General features: G+C 41.1%; 1 protein-coding gene across 1 annotated transcript in view; it reads left to right on the forward strand.

Moving 5' to 3' along the window:
* The window catches only part of PLXNA2 (plexin A2), a 518,514-nt gene that overhangs the window by 243,242 nt on the left and 257,100 nt on the right, over positions 1-18,172 (forward strand). The window contains exon 4 of the mRNA XM_073615770.1: positions 1,042-1,176. Coding sequence (XP_073471871.1) covers positions 1,042-1,176 — 135 coding nt within the window. The remainder of the gene's footprint in view (positions 1-1,041; positions 1,177-18,172) is intronic.

Raw genomic sequence — 18,172 nt, forward strand, 5'->3', positions numbered from 1 at the left:
TTTTCACTTGGGGTCTACTGACTTTTGTTTCCTGTGGTTTAGACATTAATACCTGTGTGTTGAGTTATTTTGAGGGGACAGCAAATGTACACTGTTATAGAAGCTGTATACTCACTACTATACATTGTAGCAAAGTGTAATTTCTTCAGTGTTGACACATGAAAAGATATATTAAAATATTTACAAAAATGTGAGGGGTGTACACGCTCTTGTGAAATACTGTGTGTGTGTGTGTGTGTGTGTGTGTGTGTGTATGTATGTATGTATGTATGTATGTATAATATATGCTTTTAGTCTTTATTCAATTAGAAATCCACCTGTCTCTGTTTCTTTTTGTTGTCTGTGTCCCTCCTAAGGAGATTTCTCCTCACTATTGGTCTTGGTGATCAGTGTTTCTGGTATATTAGGGTAATGAAAAGCCAATATTTTAAATTGTTACAGGAATAAGAGGGGAAGATCTGCAAAGGAGGAAACCTCTTCTGGCGACAAATGTTTAAGAGGGTAATGTCTCCCTTTACGAGATCTTCTTATACTGCCTGCTTTTTCTCTGGTAAAGGAAGTGAAGGAAAATCTCCTTGTTGAAGCACAGGCAACAAAGCTTTACATAGACCTTAAATAAAATGGGTCAGTTTATACAAGTGGTTATATCTGATATAGGATGGAAAATGGAAAATTGAAAGACTCATCAAAAATATTTGTGTTAATAAAATGTAATCAGCATAGATGAAACACATCTAGCCCTTAAAATATGTTAATTATGGTGTGAAATCTTGTATACTATTAACAAATTGCTGTCAATCAACAAGGAGTTAATAACGAATCATTATGGGTCATCATAGATTATAATAAACCAGTACTTATGAAGAATGTTTAAGTTCTATTGAAAAGATGAGAACAATTATAAATTAATCTATAATATAATATTTAGAAAAGTAGTTTCTACAAATACTAAGGTTAATAAATGCCTAGACAATGCTTGAATATACTTTTAACTGTTTAAAAGGGATAAAAAAATTAATTGAGCGTTTTTTTTTCTCTCAGATTCGTGCAGATGGTCCTCCATATGGTGGCATTCAGTATGAAGTGGTACCGGTGATGAGAGATGGAAGTTCCATTCTAAGAGACATTGCTTTTTCCTCTGACAACACATACCTTTATGTTATGTCGGAGAGGCAGGTAATCAAATTAGAGAAATGAACCAAAGTACCAATTCCAGAAAGCATCTGTGCTGAAATCCTCACAATACTTAATTTAACAAAATTTCTGAAAAACCGGCATTGCCTTTAGCAACCAGAGCTAGTTTCAGGCTCTTATTTCTTGTTTTTTTTTTTGTTTTTTTTTTTTTGGGGGGGGGGGGTCTATTTTTTAATAGCTTGGAATAGACCAGGGAATGGTTATAACCTCTATTGGGTTTTTGGGATTGCAAAATTTGGGAGGCGGTATGGATTTTCGTGGTATGTATTCACAAAGCTATATAGTTAAAAAACATTTTTTGTTACTCTATTGGGTTTTATTATTTGCGATCTCTAAGAGGGAAGATCTGTCTAGAAAATTTCCCCTAACTTACTGTCCTGGAGACAGAACAGTTGTAAGTAGAAATTTCCCAGATGTTAAGTATTTTCTATTTTAGTTATCACTGCAACAGGTGTCCCTTTTTTTTATTTTGTTCAATTTAGAAAATCATAGCAAATTGAAATGCAAAAATGTCTTGTTAAGCAGTAATAGTTGATTAATAATGAGAGGTTTGTAGTTCCACAACTCATCCTGTGCTGGAAGCACGTTTGCTGTCTCAATGAATATCCAAACCAATATGGCCTTGTAATCTGTTTCCAAACTCCATTTACCAAAAACTGTACGTCCTGGAGAATCAATATAGGCCTTTTTTCTAAATACATTGCTGTTTGAGTCCCAGGAGCTGACTATATGTGCATTCTGTGTAGTAAAAGCTTTAATTTTTTTGTAAAAGATGGATGCTTGTTCTGACAAAATATATTGTTGGTTAAGTCCAAGTGCTGTCAATTTATCCCTGAACTTTATGGATTAAAAGCTATCCTTTTTGGAGAAAAATATAGGTTTGTTAATACAAAATATGTTGCTTTTCTTGGACCTAGGAGTTAATAATTTAAAAACAATCTCTATAAGTCTACTATTTACCTAGAGTAGAGTAGAGTACCTTTTGGGTACAGGTTCACATCAAAATGTAAATGAAATTTTTGGAGAAAAAAACTTTTTTCCATAACATACCTTATTGTATACCCAGAGATTTCATCCCTGGGTTTCTGTGCTTCTCTGTGCAATGCAAGCAGATCATGGTTTGTGGAAGGGGCCAGTAGGGTGCTGTACATATCTTCCTAAAAACTGGAAACTGTGGAAATGCCCACATGTAATTCTGAGCCTCCATGACTGAGAGAACTGAAATCCAATGATAGAAAGGGGCCGGCCAGGGACAGTCAGGCAGGGTAGGAAAGGGCTAATGCAGGCTCTGTCCGACTTGCTCCATCTTTTAATGCACATTGTAAAAAGATGACAGTGTGCAGGTAAATGAGTAAGCAATTTCAATATAGGGGAGGAGCATGTACCACTGTGCAAAACTGAAGAAAAGCTGTAAAGATATCGTAATGTTTATGTATGCAGGCTTGCCACAGGTTCACTTTAAAGCGACACTAAACTAAAAACCAAAAATGTGATATATTGCAGCTTACCAATCAGTAGATGCAGTGGCTGCATTCATTTTCTTTTTTGAGGCTTTACCCTTCTGTTTTCACCTGGTGATCTGGCCAGTTACAGACCTCCTGTATTAGAGTGCCCCCTCTCTGGATGATTTGGACAGTAGCACTGTTAACTTACTGACTGGATCACCAGATGAAAATAAGGGAAAGAAAGACTAAGAACAAAAACTAATGCAATTATCACATCTAAAAATTGGTAAGCTGCAATTGAATACATGTTTGCTTTTGTGTTTAATACTGCTTTAAGTTAAGGTTGGCTGGGACTTAAAGAAGCAGCATGTTTAACAAGCTTCTCTTCCTATTACAGGTCAAATATTTTAACAAATATTATTTTTTCCTTCATACAGAAGCACGGTTTTTCTATTGTGATGTGTAAATGTATTAATCACGCTAAAAGATTTCAGTAATAATAGCAGTGGCAGCTCTGGCAATCCTCTGAACAAAGTGGAGGAAAATGTAAAAATAAATACATAGACGTAGGTCTGTGTAATTTGTCCAAATCGCATTTACCAAGGTGTCATCTTGAGCCAGCTCGTATCCAAAACACGGAAGCCTTTTCGCCACACTTCGTAATTGTTTGTGTCGGGCTTATGATAATTCAGAATTAAAGTAAAATATATTAAACCTTTTCCCCTTCTCGCTGCAGGGGACATTAATGCACGTTTTTCTCTTGCAAATTGACTTCGTAGTGTAAAGATTAGAGCAGCCTTGGTTTGTTCAGCTTGCATAGCAGCTTCTTAGAATTCAGATTTCATGCAAATTTAGGAACGTAATTCAGGCTGCTGGCAGCTGTATAATGAAAGCCTAAATGCAAATCAGACTAACTGGGCAGTTGGGCAACAGTATACCTACGTGCAATAGGGTGAGGATAATGTCAATATGTCCCATTTGATACTGTTGTAAGCAGGTGAGAGGTCAGAGAGAAGTTTTTCTTGCATGTTTTATATACAAACACACATGTGCATATATAAAGTGCATATATATGTGTGCACACTTCTACTGTTTCCTTTTCGCCTGTAGTAATATTGGCAAATTAATGTGGTTAAATAAGGTACTGTATACTATGAAAATGAGGATAGGTGCAATAAATTTGCCCCTTTTTGAGCTACAGACTAGCCTACTTGAAATCCTGCATGTGGGAAGAAAATGGCTCCAAAAGCCAATGCATATGTATTTATATTAGGGTTTCTCAACTAGGGTTCCTCCAGAAGTTAATAGGTGTTCCTTGAGCAATTAGCAATGTCTGCCTGTCAGATAATTTCCTACTGACACCATTGATCATAGCTATCTGTAAGGGGGTATTTCTTCCCAATGACCGCAAGTGTAAGGAGCATTCTTCTCACTGACCATCACACTAATGTATCATGAGCTGTAGATATGGTAATTTTTAGCAGGGGTTCCCTGAGATCAAAAAGGTATTTAAAGGGTTCTCCTGTTTAGGAAAAGGTTGAGGAAGCCTGATGTAGATGTCACTTTTCTGAGTATATAGAATCGCAAATCTTCAAAGTTACAATGAGCACTCCCTGCTGATCTCTACGCATGACATAAATGCCCACAATACTTGTGTCTGCATTTTAATAAGTACTGAATTTTTTGAGTGAACCATGAAGTACGTACTGTAAGTGAAGTCGTGTAATAGGATGTCAATGCTGATCTCCATGAATACAATACAAGTGAGTGTTGTCACCCTAGGACAGGAATTGCGTTGCTGATAGTATTACTGATAGTATTGCTGATAGTATTACTACCAGGTGAGAATAAAGAGAGGCGCCTGAATAAAGAAAATAATGCAGCCATCTGAGGATCAAAAGCCAGATTATATTCCATTTTATTCTTGGGTTTAGATTCATTTTAAGGTAGCTTTACTTTGGTTCTATACAGTAATATGTCATATATTAAATGAAAGCCAAGTCCACACACTTCAGGAATGATATACTGTATCTTTGCATAGATCTCTTCCTATACATTTTCAATAAATAATTGTGTGGTACTTAGCACTAAGTAATAGCACCAAGTAACATTCTTAGCAAGTGTTTGCCATGTTAGCCATAGATAGCAGTAGGAAAGTAAAATGTAGGCCATACCTTTCACTGACTGATTGAAAATATGCAATCTTTCAAAAAACAGACTTTTATGTAGACCTATTTATATATACACATATATGAGGAGTAGCATTCTATAAACTGCAGTGCAATAATACATAAATGCAATAGATCTTTTAGATACATAACCACATGGAACTTTCCCGCTATTCAAAGTATTGTGTACAGTGGGGGAAATAATTACTTGATCCCCTGAAGATTTTGTATGTTTGCCCATTTACGTGAAATGATGGGTCTATAATTATAATTATTATTATTATTATACATAATTTATATAGCGTCAACAGTTTACACAGCGCTTTACAATGTAGAGGGGGGACAGCACAATTACAGTACATTTCAATACAGAAGGGACAGGAGGGCCCTGTTCGTAGAGCTTACATTCTAAAGGGATGGGGTGGTGGTACAAAAGGTAATAGATGCGGGGAATGATTTGATGGGGGTGGCTCAGGGACAGTTGTTAGGTGGATGTGGGATAGGCTTCCCTGAATAAGTGAGTTTTCAGGGATCCACTAAAGGTGGATTGGACATACTGGGGCAGGGAGTTCCAGAGGATGGGAGAGGCTCTGGAGAAGTCCTGAAGGTGAGCATGGGAGGAGATAACAAGGGAGCTAGAGAGCAAGAGGTCCTGGGAGGAGTGGAGGGGACGATTTGGGCAATATCTGCAGATGAGGTTGGTAATGTAGCTGGGGGCGATGTTGTGACTGGCCTTGTATGTTGTGGTTAGCATTTTTAATTTTATACGGTGGGGTAGGGGAAGCCAGTGAAAGGATTGGCAGAGAGAAGCAGCAGTCACGGATCGGTTAGTGAGGTGTATTAGTCTAGCAGCAGCATTCATAATAGACTGAAGGGGGGATAGCCTGCGTAAGGGTAGGCCATTAAGGAGAGAGTTGCAGTAGTCAAGGCGGGATATAATGAAGTAGTGAATAAGTTGCTTTGTGGTGTCATTAGTCAGGAAGGGTCAAATTCTGGAGATGTTGCGGAGGTTAAGGCGGCAGGATTTAGCCAGTGATTGGATGTGGGGCTGAAGGAGAGGTCAGAGTCACCCAGCACCCTGGCATGCGTGGAGGGACCAATGGTTGTGCTGTTGATCTTAATGGTAAAGTCATGGGGGGGGGCGGGAAGGAGAAAATATAACAAGCTCGGTTTTAGAAAGATTGAGTTTGAGAAAGTGGTGTGACATCTATACCAATATGTCATTCAGTAAGTTTGAGATCCGTGAGGAGATCGAGGGAGTGAGTTGAGGAGTGGAGAGATAGATCTGGGTGTTGTCGGCGTAGAGGTGGTATTGGAAGCCATGGGAGGTTATCAACTGGCCCAGGGAAGAGGTATAGAGCGAGACTAGAAGGGGCCCAAGGACAGAGACTTGTGGTACCCCAACAGAAAGAGAAAGAGGCACGGAGGAGATGGAGTTGTGACACTGAAAGTGCAGTAAAATAGGTAGGAGGAGAACCAGGATAAAGCAGAATCACGGAGGCAAAGTGAGTGTAGTTTGCTGAGGAGGAGCAGGTGGTCAACTGTGTCGAAGGCAGCAGAGAGGTCTAAGAATATGAGTATGGAGTAATGGCCATTGGTTTTAGCAGTTAGTAGGTCATTGGTGAGTTTATAATTGTTATCATAGATGTATTTTAAATGATAGAGACAGAATATCAGACAAAAATCCAGAAAAAACACATGATACAAATGTTATAAATTCAATTCAGTGAGTATTTGATCCCCAAGCAAAACATGACTGAATGCTTGGTGGAGAAACACTTGTTGGCAAGCACAGAGGTAAGACGTTTCTTGTAGTTAGTGACCAGGTTTGCACACATCTCAGGAAGGATTTTGGTCCACTCTTTTTTACAGATCTTCTCTAAACCCTTAAGGTTTCTTGGCTGTCAGCTCCCTTCATACATTTTCTATAGGATTAGGGTCTGGAAACTGGCTAGGCCAGTCCATGACCTTAATGTGCCTTGGTGGTATGTTTTGGGTCATTGTCTTGCTAGAAGACTCATTCATGACCCATCTTCAATATTCTGGCTGAGGGCAGAAGGTTTTCCTCCAAGATTTTGCAGTACATGGCCTCATCTATTGGCCAGTCAGTCTGTACCTTTAGCAGAGAAACTGCCCTAAAACATAATGTTTCCACCTCCGTGCTTGACTGTAGGGATGGTGTTCTTGGTGTCATAGTCAGCATTTTTCTTCCTCCAAACACGGCAAGTCCCCCTTCTCAAGAAGGAACATGTATAGTCATGCCAAGGAACATCTAAATGATTCAAAGAAGGATTGGGAGAAAGTGCTGTGGTCAGTTGAGACCAAAATTTAGCTGTTTGGCATTAACTCAACTCGTCATGTTTGGAAGAAGAAAAATGCTGACTATGACCCTAAGAATGCCATCCCTACAGTCAAGCATGGAGGTAAAAACATGCTTTAGTTCTGTTTCTCTGCTAATGGTACAGGCCGACTTTGCTGCATTGGCCAATAGACGGGGCCATGTATTGTAAAATGTTGGATGAGAACCTTCTTCCCTCAGCCAGAACAATGAAGATGGGTCGTGGATGCGTCTTCCAGCATGACAGTGAACCAAAACATACCGCCAAGGCAACAAGGAAGTGGCTCAAGAAGAAGCACATTAAGGTCATAGAGTCACCTAGCCAGTCTCCAGACCTTAATCCTATAGAAAATTTATGGAGGGAGCTGAAACTTCGAGTTGCCAAGAGACAGCCGAGAAACCTTAAGGATTTAGAGAAGATCTGTAAAGAAGAGTGGACCAAAATCCCTCCTGAGATGTGTGAAAACCTGGTCACCGACTACAAGAAACCTCTTACCTCTGTGCTTGCCAACAAGGGTTTCTCTGCCAGGTGCTAAGTCATGTTTTGCTTGGAAATCACATACTTATTTTCCTCACTGAACTGCAGCTCAATTTATAGCATTTGTTTTATGTGTTTTTTCAGGATTTTTGGTAGATATTCTGTCATTATCATTTAAAATACACCTATGATAAAAAAACATATAGTCCCTTCATTTCTTTAAATTTTGTAAGTGGGAAAACTTACAAAATCTTCAGTGGATCAAATAATTATTTTCCCCACTATATATGAACCGTACAGAATTTTAAAGTACTGTACCATACACAAAAAAAGTGAGTACACCCCTCACATTTTTGTAAATATTTTATTATATATTTTAATTTTCATGTGACAACATTGAAGAAATGACATTTTGCTACAATGTAAAGTAGTGAGCGTACCACTTGTATAACATTGTAAATTTGCTGTCCCCTCAAAATAACTCAACACACAACCATTAATATCTAAACCAATGGCAACAAAAGTGTACAAAAGTGTACTCACTTTTTTGAGATACTGTATCTACCTAATACTATGAACCAAAAAAAATATATATAAAACTATAAAGTGCAATATTATTATAAAGTGCTCATTATATACTACAAAGTGCCAATTGCATTACATCAGTGAATGTGATTGGCCAATACTTAAAGGGGTTGTAAACCCTCATATTTTTTCACCTTAATGCATTCTATGCAGCCCCCCCCAGCCCCCGTTTTACTTACCTGATCCCGATCTAGCTGTCTAGCTGGTGTCTCGTGTTCTGATTGGATAGATTGATAGCAGCGCAGCCATTGTCTCACGCTGCTGTCAATCAAATCCAATGACGCGACGGCGGGGACTCGGGAGCACGCCCGCACGGGTGCCCGTTAAGGAGAGCGCTTCTCCAACATGGACACTTGATGCGGGGAGGAGCCACCAGAACAGGAGGGCCGGGGCCACAAAACGAACTGCACAGTGGAGGTGAGTATGACATTTTTTTTTTTTTTTAACGAGGGTTTACAACCCCTTTAATCCATACAACAATCCATGAATCAGCATTCCAGTCCTAATACAAAAAGTCCTTGTGTCTAAGAGTCCTTTCACACTGGGGCGGTTTGCAGGTGCTATTGCGCTAAAAATAGCGCCAGCAAACCGACCCGAAAGTGCCGCTGCTTTCATTCCAGTGTGAAAGCCCCGAGGGCTTTCACACTGGAGCGATGCGCTGGCAGGACGGTAAAAAAAGTCCTGCCAGCAGCATCTTCGGAGCGGTGAAGGAGCGTAGTGTATACCGCTCCTTCGCCGCTCCTGCCCATTGAAATCAATGGGACGGCGTGACTATACCGCCGGCAAAGCGCCTCTGCAGAGGCGCTTTGCGGTGGTTTTTAACCACGCCCCGCTAGCAGCCGCATACCGACAGTAAAGCGCCGCTTACAATAGCGGCGCTTTACCGCAGACGCCCGCCCCAGTGTGTAAGGGCTCTAAGCTACACACTCCTAAAGCCAGCGAAACTCAAATCACATTTGTGAAGCTCATCCTTGTGCTTTATAAATATGCAGCCATACTGCCACTTTTTTTTATTAGACTCCTTTGTTATCTTCTTCAGATATGGTGTCATACACTGTAAAATCATAACCATATACCCATAAGTACAATGGACAGGTTAACAACAGCAGGCAAGGAATGATAGATGAGGATACAAAGATAAAGATCAGTAGGGCAAGAAAATTGAGTCCAGGCAGTAAAGCAAAGATGTGAATTATGTATATTTGGTAATGACATTTGATCATTTCATTATCTGTCAGGAAGCCGAATTGTGAACTACATAAAGATGATAGCTTAGTTAGATAATTTTCGAATTCTTTCCCCTTCCTCGGGATCTTAAAGTTCCTAACCAGAACACTGACCCTCATATTCTCAATACTATGGTTATTAATTTTTTTTTTTTACAGAGATGATACTAGCATTTATTTTGGTAGGAGTGCTTGCCCTGTTTTACCAACAGAAAGACCTGTGGTTGGACATTGCACAAAAATAACCAGATACTGTAGATCTAAAATAATATTTTCCCCAATAATATGTACCTTCGACTGTGGTAATTTACTAGCAAATAGTCAGTTTTCTGTTTGTGTCTGCAGGTCTAACACCATTTATGGAGACAGATGCGCTTATCTTGCATTGATTTTAAAAAGAACTGTGGATAATCACTTTAGGCTAGGAGATTCCCTGAAAGACTTATGTGGAGGTTGTGGGACTACATCTTATTTTAATGCCTTTGTTTAGTACTGATTTGCGTGATGAGTAACTGCATGGATTTTTCTCCCTTGAGTGGCTGATATTTCAAAATGTTTTCCCTGTTAATGTAAGTTGCCAATCCATGGCAGCAGAGCAGATGTGATTGTGCTACAGTGCATCCGGAAAGTATTCACAGCGCTTTACTTTTTCCACATTTTGTTATGTTACAGCCTTATTCCAAAATGGATTAAATTCATTATTTTCCTTAAAATTCTACAAACAATACCCCATAATGACAACTTGAAAGAAGTTTGTTTGAAATCTTTGCAATTTTATTAAAAATACAAAACTAAAAAAATCACATGTACATAAGTATTCACAGCCTTTGCTCAATACTTTGTTGAAGCACCTTTGGCACCAATTACAGCCTCAAGTATTTTTGAGTATGATGCTACAAGCTTGGCGCACCTATTTATGAGCAGTTTCTCCCATTCTTCTTTGCAGGACCGCTTAAGCTCCATCAGGTTGAATGGGGAGTGTTAGTGCACAGCCATTTTCAGATCTCTCCAGAGATGTTCAATGATGTTAAAGTCTAGGCTCTGGCTGGGCCACTCAAGGATATTCACAGAGTTGTCCTGTAGCCACTTTGTTATCTTGGCTGTGTGCTTAGGGTTGTTGCCCTGTTGGAAGACAAACCTTCACCCCAGTCTGAGGTCCAGAGCACTCTGGAGCAGGTTTTCATCAAGGATGTCTCTGTACATTGCAGCATTCATCTTTTCCTCAATCCTGACTAGTCTCCCCGTTCCTGCCGCTGAAAATAATCCCCACAGCATGATGCTGCCACCACCATTCTTCACTGTAGGGATGATATTGGCCAGCTAATGAGCTGTGCCTGGTTTCCTCCAGACATGACGCTTGCCATTCAGGCCAAAGAGTTCAATCTTTGTTTCATCAGACCAGAGCATTTTGTTTCTCATGGTCCTAGAGTCCTTCAGGTGCTTTTTAGCAAACTCCAGGCAGACTGTAATGTGCCTGTTACTAAAGAGTGGCTTCTGTCTGGCCACTCTACCATACAGGCCTAATTGGTGGAGTGCTGCTGAGATGGTTGTTCTTCTGGAGGGTTCTCCTCTCTCCACAGAGAAACACTGGAGATCTGTCAGAGTGACCATCAAGTTCTTCTTCACCTCTCTGATTAAAGCCCTTCTACCTCGATTGCTCAGTTTGGCTGGGCGGCCCGCTCTAGGAGGAGTCCTGGTGGTTCCAAACTTCTTCCATTTACCGATGATGGAGGCCACTGTGCTCATTGGGACCTTCAATACTGCAGACATTTTTCTGTACCCTTCCCCAGATCTGTGCCTCAATACGATCCTGTCTAGAGGTCTACAGACAATTCCTTGGACTTCATGGCTTGGTTTGTGCTCTGACATGCACTGTTAAATGTGGGACCTTATATAGACAAGTATGTGCCTTTCCAAATCATGTCCAATCAACTAAATTTACCACAAGGATGCTCAATGGAAACAAGATGCACCTGAGCTCAATTCTTAGTATCATTGCAAAGGCTGTGAATACTTATGTACATGTGATTTTTTTCATTTTTAATTTTTAATAAATTTGCAAAGATTTCAATCAAAATTCTTTCACATTGTCATTATGGTGTATTGTTTGTAGAATTTTGAGGAATATAATGAATTTAATCAATTTTGGAATAAGGCTGTAACATAACAAAACAAGATTTTAGTTTATTTGGGTGGAAATGAATTGCTTTCCCACAGTATCCATTCAAACAGAATAAGAACATACACTATATTGCCAAAAGTATTGGGAGGCCCTCCTTTGCACACACATGAACTTTAATGGCATCTCATTCTTAGGCCGTAGGGTTCAGTATTGAGCTGGCCCACCCTTTGCAGCTATAACAGTGTCAACTATTCTGGGAAGGCCGTCCACAAGGTTTAGGAGGGTCTATGGGAATGTTTGACCATTCTTCCAGAATATGTGAAGCCAGGCACTGATGTGAAAGAGAAAGCCTGGCTCGCAGTCTCCGCTCTAGTTCATCCCAAAGGTATTCTGTTGGGTTGAGGTCAGGACTCTGTGGTGGACAGTCAAGTTCCTCCACCCCAAACACGCACATCCATGTCTTGGGAAGGTGCCATCCCTAGACTGTTCCCACAAAGTTGGGATCATGAAATTGCCAAAAATGTTTTGGTATGATCATGCCTTAAGAGTTCCCTTTACTGAAACTAAGGGGCCAAGCCCAACCCCTGAAAAACAACCCCACACCATAACCCCCACTCTACCAAATGATTTGGATCAGTGCACAAAGCAAAGTCCATAAAGACATGAATGAGCGAGTTTGGGGTGGAAGAACTTGACTAGGCTGCACAGAGTCCTGACCTCAACCCGATAGAACACCTTTGGGATGAGTTAGAGAAGAGACTGTGAGCCAGGCCTTCTTGTCTTGTGCCTGACCTCACAAATGCGCTTCTGGAAGAATGGGAAAACAATCCCATAGACACACTACAAAACCATGTGGACAACTTTCCCAGAAGAGTTGAAGCTGTTATAACTGCAAAGGGTGGGCCAACTCATTAATGAGCCCTATGGACTAAGACTGGGATACCATTAAAGTTCATGTACATGTAAAGGCAGGCGCCCCAATACTTTTGGTAATATAGTGTATATTAAGAATATGCCCAACATAAAGAACAAATGTTTGTTACAGTGCCTATACATACAGAATAGGGCCAGATACTGAAAAATATACGCTGTATAAAATCAAATGCTACTGTATAGTATCCATACATACATATACAATTCAATTCAAGTCCTCATGCACATAGAGCTTAAAAAACGCCCCATTTATTATTTTTTAATGCCTGTAAAAGCAGGTTGTATGTTAGCCTATTTTTCAGTACACACATAGGTTTTTACTACTGGGAGTACTGCGAACTGCTGGGAGTGTCGGTTAAAAGTTAATGACACCCCCAAATCAGTTCGCATATCGCAGTGCGATCTGCAAAATCGGACAGGAATCAGATAGCATGGGTGTGAACACCCATGCTATCCGATTCTGCTGCAGACCAAAAAATAGGGTCCTGTGCAAGTTTGATGTGAATTCAGCCATACTATCTGTATGGCTGAAATCACATCGCACAGAGATCGCATGTGATTTGCAGTGCGGTGCGAATCACATCCGATCTCAGACATCGCACCAGTGGCCACCAGCCCTAAGGGCCATTCCGGCCCTAGAATCAGCTTATTTCTTTAGTGGGCAGCACAGTTGTTTGCTTTCAGCCATGACCAGCAACCTGTACAAATCAAAGACAGGCGCATCAGCTTTTTGCATGTAATTGTACATAGAGCAGTTACTTGCAGTTAGGAATAAATGAGCGGCCCTGGACACAAACTGTCTGGTCTTAGGGCCCTTTCACACGGGGGCGGGCGCGGCATCGGCGGTAAAACGCCACCATTGTAAGCGGCGCTTTTCCGTCGGAATTCGCGGTTTTACCCCCCGCTAGCGGCCGAGAAAGGGTTAAAAACCACCGCAAATCGCCTCTGCAGAGGAGCTTTGCCGGCGGTATAGCCGCGCTGTCCCATTGATTTCAATGGGCAGGAGCGGTGAAGGAGCGGTATACCCTCCGCTCCTTCACCGCTCCGAAGATGCTGCTAGCAGGACTTTTTTTCCCGTCCTGCTAGCGCATCACTCCAGTGTGAAAGCCCTCGGGGCTTTCACACTGGAGACACAGCAGCGGCTGTTTCGGGTCAGTTTACAGGCGCTATTATTAGCGCAATAGCACCTGCAAACCGCCCCAGTGTGAAAGGGCCCTTAACGGCATGTAACCACTCACCTTCAGACCTATCATTGATCTGTACAGAGTGCTGGCTGCCGCTGATCGCAATTACCTGTGCTGCCTGCAACAGAAATAAGCTGATTCTTGGTGGTATATAGCCCTTATCTGCCGTTTGAATGAGCCCTTAGGGTTAAGTCTTCCATTTACAGTGTATTCTGTATAACCTAATTTTCCCCCTCCTTTTACCACTCTTCCGCTTAGTCTGTGCCTTGGTTTTTGCTTATGCATTTTTATAAAAGCAAAAGGAAAAATCCATTTAACCAATGTAGGATAATTACAAAGAGTGAAAATTTTTATGTTGCCCATTTTTGAAAGTGCTGAAGTGTGAAATTTGAAATCAAAGCAGAAACACCTAGTACTCGTATTTTTCTTTCATTCTTCTTTCCCTTCTCAAATCTTCATTATTTCATGGTCTTTTCGATGTAGCAATACTCTGTAGTAAATGAGTTCCATGGTTAGTGAGCTGATCAGAAAGAGGAATGCTCACACTGAGTGCTAACATGGAGACATAACTCAGTTTGTAGGCAGGAGAGTAACCAAGAAACGCAAATTCTTCTATTTTATTCTTTAATTAGTTTGAATTAGCTATGGGAATAGTGGCGGAAAATAACCCATCCAAGGGTGAAATGGAAAAAGGGATAGGGTGGGTCTCTTTGGTATATTAATATAACCAGGGAATTACAGATCTGTCTTGCTTCACTGTAGTACCTGTACACTTGAGTCTATAAGATTCAGAAATGAACTGCTGCCTTTCACAGAGGAGAGGAAGTAAAATGAGGCATTTGATTTTCCTATTTTGCCTTCAAGAAGGATTTTTTTTTTAAACTACAGTATTTATAATTTTACAGGAATATACAATATTCCTTTAGGTAATTATGCATCATAATATGCCAGCTTTGTTATGCCCGGTACAATGACTACCAAATTTATCTGAATAACACAGATACCAAAGTTATCTGGAAACAGATTTTATTCTACTTTTGGTTATTCATTTGTTCATAAACTTACTGGATATAGTGATGGTTGATCCCTATTCCACGTTATATTTCCACTAATTCTCTATACAGTAATCCATGCAGAACTGGGCAGACTCTTTTTTTCTGGAAGGGTTGCGGTTCTGCAGTGCTCAAAATCAGTAATTAACCACTTCAGCCCCGGATGAATTTACCCCCTACCTGACGAGAGCACTTTTTGCAATACGGCACTGCGTTGCTTTAACTGACAATTGCGCGGTCGTGCGACGTTGCACCCAAACAAAATTGATGTCCTTTTTTCCCCACAAATAGAGCTTTCTTTTGGTGGTATTTGATCACCTCTGCGGTTTTTATTTTTTGCGCTATAAACAAAAAAAGAGTGTCAATTTTGAAAAAAAAGCAACATTTTTTACTATAATGAATATCCCCAAAAAATAAATAGAAAAACACATTTCTTTCTCAGTTTAGGCAGATATGTATTCTTCTACATATTTTTGGTAAAAAAAATCGCAATAAGCGTATATTGATTGGTTTGCGCAAAAGTTATAGCGTCTACAAAATAGGGGATAGATTTATGATATTTTTATTATAATTCTTTTTATTAGTAATGGCGGCGATCTGCGATTTTTATCGTGACTGCGACATTATGGAGGACACATCGGACACTTTTGACACTATTTTGGGACCATTGTCATTTATACAGCAATCAGTGCTAAAAAATGCACTGATTATTATGAAAATGAAACTGGCAGGGAAGAGGTTAAACACTAGGTTGTGATCAAGGGGTTAAGTGTGTCCTAGGGAGTGATTCTAACTGTGGGAGGGATTGCCTCACTAGAACATGACAGAGATCACTGGTCCCGATGACAGGGATCAGTAGATCTCTGTCATGTTGCTAGGCAGAACAGGGAAATGCCTTGTTTACATAGGCATCTCCCCGTTCTGCCGCTCCATGACACAATCGCATGCCCCCGGCAGACATCGAGTCCGCGGGACCCAGGGGCGCGGTCACGGAGTATGCGGCGGCGTGCAAGCGCCTACAATGACGCGATTTAAAGGTGACGTACCTGTACGCCTATTTGCCCAGCCGTGCCATTGTGCCGACGTATATCGTTGTGCGCTGGTCGGCATGTGTCTAGTAGGCCACATCAAATACAGTATATATCTAATATAGTGTTAGTAGCAGTGAACACTTTGAATTGCTCATTTTAAAGGCTTATATGCAAGTTACTGTCATAAAAAGTGTTTGGGGCCCCGGGTTCTGCCCCAGGGGACATGTATCAATGCAAAAAAAGTTTTAAAAACAGCTGTTTTTTCGGGAGCAGTGATTTTTAATAATGCTTAAAGTGAAACAATAAAAATGAAATATTCCTTTAAATATTGTGCCTGGGGGGTGTCTATAGTATGCCTGTAAAGTGGCGCAGTTTTCCTGTGTTTAGAACAGTACCACAGCAAAATGACATTTCTAAAGGAAAAAAAGTCACTTAAAACTGATCGCGGCTGTAATGAATTGTCGGGTCTCGGCAATATAGCTAAAACTCATTGAGAAAAACAGCATGGGTCCCCCCCCCAGTCCATTATCAGGCTTTTTGGGTCTGGTGTGAATATTAAGGGGAACCCAGAACCAAAAATTTAAAAAATTGCATAAGGGTCCCCCCAAAAATCCATACCAGACTCTTATCTGAGCACGCAACCTGGCAGGCCACAGAAAAAGAGGGGGGGCGAGAGAGAGCTCCCCCCTCCTGAACCGTACCAGGCCACATGCCCTCAACATGGGGAGGTTGCTTTGGAGTCACCCCCAAAGCCAGTGACAGCTGTTGTACAGCTGAGGGCAGGGCCACCCGGTGACGTAAACGGGTGACCCTGCCCACCTCTGACACCACATGGTCGCCCGTTTACGTTACCGAGTGGCCCCGCTCTCAGCTATGTAGCAGCTGTTATCGAGAAGAAGCGTCACTTGGCGTGAGCCTCCCATGGAGGTGGAGCTGTTGCGGCTTTTTTTTTTTTTTCGGCTCGTCGGGCGGCGTGAGATGGATTTACATCACGGGACATTTTTGATTTTTATTTTTTAATAAAAGACTTGTCCCAAAGTGTCTTCTGTCTTTTTTTACTATTTTTGACACTTTTTATGTGAAATGGTAAGGGTACAATGTACCCGTTACCAATTCACATAGGGGGAGGCCCAGGATCTGGGGGTTTTTGGGATGAGGCCCTTGTCTCCATCAACATGGGGACAAGGTGCTTTGGGGGTGACTCCAAAGCATCCTCCCCATGTTGAGGGCATATGGCCTGGTATGGTTCGGGGGGGTGCTCTCTCATCCCCCACCTCTTTTCCTGTGGCCTGCCAGGTGGCGCGCTCGAAACAGGGTCTGGTAGGGATTTTGCGAGGACCCCTACGCCATTTTTTTAAATTTTGGAGCAGGGTTCCCCTTAATATCCATATCTGACCTGAAGGGCCTGATATGGATTTTGGGGGGACCCCCACGCATTTTTTTTTTCATTTTTGGTTTTAAGTTCCCCTTAATATTCATACCAGACCCAAAGGGCCTGGTAATGGACTGGGGGGGGGGCATGCTGTTTTTTTCAAGTTGAGTTTTATCTATATTGCCGAGACCTGATAATTCATTACAGCCGCGATCAGTTTTAAATGACTTTTTTTCCTTTAGAAATGTCATTTTGCTGTGGTACTGTTCTAAACGCGGGAAAACTGCGCCACTTTAAAATCACCGCTCCCGAAAAACTTCTGTTTTTAAAACTTTATTTTGCATTGATACATGCCCCCTGGGGCAGGACCGAGGTCCCCAAAAACTTTTTATGACAATAACTTGCATATAAGCCTTTAAAATTAGCACTTTAGGTTTTTCATGTTAGTGTCCCATGATGTCCGAACAACCAAAGTTCAGCCCGAACTTAAGCTCGGACCGAAACCGTTCACCCATCCCTAAATGTAAGGTACTAACTGTGTCTAAAATGTATCCCTCTGATATTACTTATTGTACTCCACTGTGCCCTCAATATGAGCAACAGGGAGGCACCACAGGAAAGCTACAACTCCCTTAACCCCTGCTCTCCTCCTCTCTCCACTCATTTGCATATTTGACCAACCAGTCAGTGAATATTTCTTATAAACTCTTGAATTAAAGTACCTGCCCACTTATTGAAGAAGCGCTTCCCAAGCTCTACAGCATCCCTGTTGTATTTGATAGGCTAGCATTTTCAAAGTTTCTTCTGAAGTCATTCTTTCATTCCTCAGCAGCTGTGACTCATTCATTTATACTGTAGTTTATCAGCAGGTCTTCCTGGAACTGATAAAATAAGTGATAAACCCATAAGTGATTAAAAAAAAAATAACTGCAAGAATACATTCTCATAAGGAATACATTATTATCATTATCATGGGAAATGTATCCCTCCTCCCACTCAGCATGATGTTGTATAAATCGCCACCCATATTCCGTAGCCATTCAG

The sequence above is a fragment of the Aquarana catesbeiana genome, linkage group LG02 (assembly GCF_042186555.1).
Source record: "Aquarana catesbeiana isolate 2022-GZ linkage group LG02, ASM4218655v1, whole genome shotgun sequence".
In the NCBI taxonomy this organism is placed as follows: domain Eukaryota; kingdom Metazoa; phylum Chordata; class Amphibia; order Anura; family Ranidae; genus Aquarana; species Aquarana catesbeiana.